The sequence below is a fragment of the Leptopilina heterotoma genome, unplaced genomic scaffold, assembly GCF_015476425.1.
Source record: "Leptopilina heterotoma isolate Lh14 unplaced genomic scaffold, ASM1547642v1 Lhet_121, whole genome shotgun sequence".
NCBI lineage: Eukaryota > Metazoa > Arthropoda > Insecta > Hymenoptera > Figitidae > Leptopilina > Leptopilina heterotoma.
Window position 1 is genome coordinate 155883 of NW_025110839.1, and position 6922 is coordinate 162804.

At 18.7% G+C, this 6922-nt stretch overlaps 1 protein-coding gene across 3 annotated transcripts in view; it reads left to right on the plus strand.

The window, feature by feature from the left end:
• Positions 1-6922, plus strand: part of LOC122511708 (fatty-acid amide hydrolase 2-B) — a 35096-nt gene that overhangs the window by 7081 nt on the left and 21093 nt on the right. For all 3 annotated transcript variants that reach the window (XM_043627144.1, XM_043627135.1, XM_043627126.1), the window contains 3 exons: positions 47-226; positions 2895-3114; positions 6642-6859. In XM_043627144.1, coding sequence (XP_043483079.1) covers positions 98-226; positions 2895-3114; positions 6642-6859 — 567 coding nt within the window. In that variant the 5' untranslated portion in view covers positions 47-97. The remainder of the gene's footprint in view (positions 1-46; positions 227-2894; positions 3115-6641; positions 6860-6922) is intronic.

Here is a 6922-nt window from a genome sequence, read left to right on the forward strand (position 1 = left end):
ACAATTACTGAATTATTATTAAAATTATTGATTTTCTCTTTTGCAGGAAATTATTCTAATTTCAACAAGGAAGACAATAAAATTATTATGTCTCCTAATGGGATGTTTAATGAAACCAGTGACTGCCATTCGAAAATTAAAAAGGCCGGTGAGATGTCCGCCAATTTCGAATAAATTACTATTCCTCTCAGCCAGCGAACTTGCGAGAAAAATACGAAGAAAAGAGGTAATTTTTAAAACTAATTTTTTCTCATAAGTTTAAAAAATTATCGAAATTTTTATTTTTGAAAAAATTAAATAAAATACAATAGTCTTCCAATGATTAAACTTTCGATAAATTGAATTTTCTTTACGTTCCTTGAGAATCGATTGTATAAAATAAAATAAAAAATAAATTAAGTAAAATGCGAAATAAATTGAATAAAAAAAAATAAAAAAAAAATAATACAAGTAGAATAAATAAAATAAATAGAAGCTTTTATATTAATAATCGTTGTATTTTTCTAATCTGTTCGCAGTTTGAATTTACTTGCTTTTTTGTTTCTTAATTTTTTTGATAATTTCTCTTTTCAAATGTTTTGAATTTTAAATAATAATGAAATTCTACATTTAATGTTTCCTTTGATTAAATAATAACAACAATTAATTAAACAAAAATTGTTTTGAATGAAAAAAGCATAATTTTTTTGTAACAATCATTTAATATTCTAGAATATAAAAAATAGTTACTTTCAAATTATTGTTAAAACATTAATTTTCTTGGTATTAATTTTGCAAGAAAAAATTTCAAAAATTACTTTCTTTTCATAAATTTCGGTTAAAAAGGGAATTTTAAAAAAAAAATTTTAAATGTAAAATTCCTGTTAAAAAAAATGTTGTAATTTTTGTAACTTTTATAATTTAAAATTTAGTTTTATTCTTGCATTTTATTAAAACCTTTTTTTTAAATTTTAGTTCTTTCTAGGAATATAATTAAAATTGAAAATTATTGAATTCTTTCCATAAAATTCATTGTAATTTTCCAAATTATTTGAAATTTTTGGAAAAATTTAAAATTAAAATTAATTAATTAATTAATTAATTAATTTAAAATTATTTAAAAAGTAATTGCATTTTTCCAAAGAACTTTTATCAAAATTTATGAAAATAATAATAATTAGACAATTAGTTTTTTTACGTTCATCTTATCAATTCTGAATCTGAAATTAGTGAAAAATTGAATTCATTTGAGAAATTTTATTACAATTTTTTTGAAAATAATAAATTCTAACTATTCGAAGAATTTTATTTAAATTTTGAAATTGAATTTTATTTAAATTTTTAAAAATAATTTCCTCTTTTCAACAATTTTATTATATAAAAATTAATGAATTTTTTCAAGGCATTTTATTGAAATTTTTGAAAATAATAAAATTTCCTCGAAAATTTTTATTATTTATGAGAATAATTGAATTGTTTCGAAAATTTTTGCCAAAAAATTGAATTTCTAAAGAGAATTATATTTCCTTTAAGAATTTTCTTTTACCTAACTATTTATTCGAGGAATTTAATTAAAATTGATTTGAAAATAATTTTATTGTTTGATCTTTGTAATTAAAAATTGAATTGAGTTTTATTAAAATTTTTAGGAAATAATTGAATTCTTCTTAGAATTTAGAACTTAGAAATTTCAATTTTTTAAAATAATTGAATTTATTAAAAAAATTTTATTAAAATCTTGAAAATAATTGAATTCTTTTGAAGAAATTGATTATTTATGAAAATAATGGATTTTTTGAATAATTTTAACTAAAAAATTTGAAAGTAATTGAATTTTATGAAAAATTTCTTTCAAATTTTAAAAATAATCATGTTTGTTAATTTTTTTTTATTTTAATTATAATTGTAATTAAAAATTTAATAGAGTTTTTTTAAAATAATTTTAGGAAATAATTAAATCCTTTTTAGAATTTTATTTCAATTTTTTTAAATAATTAAATTTATTCAAAAAATTTTATTGAAATCTTGAAAATAATTAAATTTATTCCAAAATAGATTATTTATAAAAATTATTTAATTCTTGACAAATATTTATCAAAAAATTTGAAAATAATTGAATTCCTTTGAAGAAGTTTATTATTTATGAAAATAATTGAATTCTTGCGAAGAATTGAATAATTTTTAATTTATTTAGATTTCTTTTAGGAAATTCTTTAATTTATTAAAAATAATGGATTTTTAAAAATAATTGTAATTAAAAAATCTGAAAGTAATTGAATTTTATGAAGAATTTCTTTAAAGTTTTAAAAATAATCGTGTTTATTAATAATTGTAATAAAAAATTTGATTATTGAATTTTATTAACATCTTTAGGAAATAATTGAATTCTTCTTAGAGTTTTATTTTTTATAATAAAATTGAATTATTTGGAGCGAAATTTTATAAAAACTGTACTGAAAATAATTGAATTCGTGCGAAGATATTTATTATTTATAAATTGAATTATTTTGAAGAATTTTATTATTTATAAAAATAATTGAATTGTTTTAAGAAATTTTATTATTTATGAAAGTAATTATTGAATTCTCGTGAAGAATTTTATTAAAATTTTTGATAATGGTAAATTAGAATTAATTAGTTAATCGAAACGATTATTTTCAATTTTGATTCTGAACTTCTTAAAAAATTGAAGTTGTTATTAAAAAATTGTCTAATTTGAATAATAATAATAATAAATAGCGTTTCGCGCTTAGAATTCGCGAATTAGAAAAATAAAATACAAAATAATAATAATGCAAATAGAGTAAATAAAATGAGATAAAAAAATAATAATATAAAAACATAGAATATTAGAATAAAAGATTAAAATTAAAAAAAGGAATGAACTTTAATAATGTTTTGATTAAAAATTGCAGATAAGCAGTGAGGAGGTAGTGACCGCTTATATAGATCGTTGCCGTGAAGTAAATCCTGTATTAAATGCAATCGTACAAGACAGATTTGAAGCTGCTTTAATCGAGGCTCGAAATATCGACAAAAAACTTAAAAATGAAAATAAAACTGAAGAAGAATGGGAGAAAAATGTCCCATTATTGGGAGTACCGGTCACGGTTAAAGAAAGTATTGGCGTTCAAGGTAAGAAGATAAAAATTATTTACTCTTTAAATACCAACACTGAAACCCACAATTAAATCTTCTTAAACAATTCTTAGTTTAACTTACAATCGTTACAATCAACAATAAAAAGAAGGAAATATTTTTCATTATTTCATTCATTCAATTTTCATACATTTAAAAAGAGAAAATTTTGCCCATAAATTATTGTTTTATTACGTATTATATAATGTGCCGAAAAAATTCTTTATTTTCTTCTTTACCATCTTCTATTTTTGTAAAGAGAAAAATTTCTAAACTATTTTAAACTTAATATTTTAGTTATTTAAACTAAATTTCTAAATTCTCTGCTATTTTTCCAAAAATATTTTTCTTTAATCGTTATAATTAGTTAGTAGTAAATAAAATTTTCAGTTTCATCAGTGCGATTAAATTGAAGAATAAAAATGAAACGGAAGTCCGTAAGGTTTTTAAAAAAACAAAAAACCAGAAAAGAATTTTTTTTTCAAGTCAATTTCGTCTCTAATTTACATTTCCGTAATTTTATATAAAATTTGTCAATATCCAAAAATTGTTACTTAAAAGAAAATTGCTGAAAGCAAAATCTGAATTTGAAGCCAAGATAAAATGAATCATCGCATTCGTTTTTAAAAACGTAGCGGACTTTAGTATAATGATTAAAAAAAAATCCTCCTACATAGAAAATTAGATGTCAACTACTCGATATTCATCTAATTTTCTATGTAGGAGGATTTTTTTTATTCCTACTTCCAAGAAATGAGGTTGTAAATTTAATTTAAATTTTTTTCAAATATTATGTTCATAAGGAAGTAAAAATTTTTTGTCTTAAATATGTTTGTAAATATTTTCACAATTTACATGAATATTTCATTGCTATACTAGTCACTGGTAAATATTAACTGAAAATATAAAAAAAAATTATTCATAAATTGAACTCTTGAATTTGTTGTTTTTGTAGTCCCATTAAAAATTTTACGGAAATGGTGTGAAGAAATTCATCCTTTTAGCGGTCAATGAACGGAGAAAAATGAAAAAATCATAAATTGTTACGTCATTTATGGAAATATTGTAACTTTTAATTTCCGAACACTGTAATTAATACTAAAAAGTGATTTGAATTAATTAATACGTAGAAAATATTTAAAAATTTTAAAAAAATGACGTATTAACTAATTAATTACTTTTAATTATTATTTTCTAAAATTTTTCGCAAGAATTCAAATATATTCATAATTTATAAAATTCTTTTGATAAAACTTAATTATTTTCGTAAATAATAAATACCTTCGTATGAATTCAATTATTTTCATATAAATAATAAATTCTTTGCGGAAATTAAATTATTTTTATAAATAATAAAACTCTACGAAGAATTTAATTATTTCCTAAAAAATTTAATAAAATTCAATTATCAGATTTTTTGTGACAATTATTAACAAACACGATTATTTTAAAAACTTGAAAGAAATTCTTCGTAAAATTCAATTTCTCTCAAATTTTTCAATTTAAATTATTATAAAAACTCCATTTTTTCATAAAAATTAAGAAATTTAGTTAAAGCTATTAAAATAGTTTCAAAAAATTTAATAAAATTCTACAGAACCATTCAATTACTTCCATAAATAATAAAATTCTTCGAAGGAATTAAATTATTTTCCATTCTTTTATAAAATACTTGACAAGAATTAAAATAATTTTTTAAATAATAAATTTCTTTGCATGAATTCAATTATTTTCAAGATTTTAATAAATTCTTCGAAAAAATTCAATTATTTTTATAAAAATTGTGATAAAATTTTGAGAAAAATTCATTTATTTCCTAAAAATGTTACTGAAGTTCAATAGTCAAATTTTTAATTACAATTATTAACAAACACGATTATTTTAAAAGCTTGAAAGAAATTTTTCATAAAATTCAGTTTTTCTCAAAGTTTGCAATTTAAATAAATTAGGTATAAAAACTTCATTTTTTTCATAAAATTCAATTACTTTCAGATTTTTTAATTAAAATTATTTTTAAAAATCCATTATTTTTAACAAATTAAAGAATTTCCTTAAATAAATTGAAATAAATTAAAAATTACTCAATTATTTTCATAAATAATATAATTTTTTGTAAGAATTAATTTTTAATTAATTAATTCTTTACCTAAATTCAATTATTTTTATAAATAATGAATTTCTTTGCATAAATTCAATTATTTTTCAGTAAAATTTTTATAAAATTCATCCAAGTATGTAATTCAATCATTTTTAAGATTTTAATAAATTTTTCGAAAAAATTCAATTAATTTTACAAATTGTAATAAAATTTCTAGAAGAATTCAATTTTTTCCTAAAAATGTCAATAAAATTAAAAAAATTTGAAAGAAATTCTTCGTAAAATTCAATTAATTTGAAATTTTTCAATTAAAATTATGAAAATAACTTAATTTTTTAACAAAAAATTAATGAATTTTCTCAATGCAATGAAATTAGTTTTAAAAAATTTAATAAAATTTTTCGCAATAATTCAATTATCTTAATAAATATTTAAATTCTTTAAAGGAATTCAATTATTTGGAAAAAGTTTAATATAATTCTTGGAAATAAGTAAATTACATTTTCAAAAATTTTGATAAAAATCTTTTTAAAAATTTAATTACTTTCAATGCATTAATTTAAAAATTCATAACATTTTGAATAGAAAGATTATTAAAAAGTTAGGAAACAAAAATGCAATCGAAAACAAGTAACGGAATACAATATACTTTTTGATATAGATTTTACAATAATCGTAATTTTATAATTAAGAAAATAATTAAAATTTAAATTGAAGAAATTGATTATTTATTACTTGTTGAAACTTTCATTAAGTATTTTCGTATTTTTTATTCAATTCAATAACTTTATAATCATTAAAAAAATGGCTAAAATTATAATTGAATTGAAAAAACTGATTGAGACTGTAATTATTATTTTAGTATTTTTTATTCAATTATTACTAATTTTACAATAATTAGAAAAAATGACTAAAATTAAAACTGAATCGGAAAAACTGATTATTTATTACACTGAAAAAAAATGATTTTTTTTAAATAACCGATTACTTGTCTATTATCAAATAAATATTCACTTGAATCAAATAATTTTGATTCAAAACAATTGAATGGCATTTGCTTAAAATACTTAAATTATTGGTTCAATTACAAATTTAATTGTCTTAAATAAAAATTTTTTGAGTCAAGTAAATATTTATTCCATAATAGATAAGTAATCGGTTATTTGAATCAAATAAATTTTTTTCAGTGTACTTTTTAAAATTTGAATTAATTATTTCAGTACATATTTTTTATTCAATTTTATAATAATTAGTATTCAATCTTTGAAAAAATGAATAAAAGTAAAATTGAATTGGAATAAAGGATAATTTATTACTTGTTGAAACTTTAATTAATTATTTTATTTATTATACATTATTTTTATTGGACTATATTACGCGTTCTTTTACATGCGAATAATAATAAATTTATTTCTATTGAATATAGGAATGAGTAATTCCGCTGGTGTGAAGTGGTCAACTCCTAAAATTGCTTTTGAAGATGCTGACGTCATAAGAAGGACACGATTAGCCGGAGGAATTCCACTTCTAGTCAGTAACACTCCAGAATTGTGTATGTGTTGGGAAACGTACAATAATGTTATAGGAACAACAAAAAATCCTTATGACACTAGAAGAACACCTGGAGGCTCGTCCGGTGGTGAGGTAATAATTCATTTTTTTCAAATTAAAAAAAAAAATTAAAAATAAGATAAAAAAAATTATCAG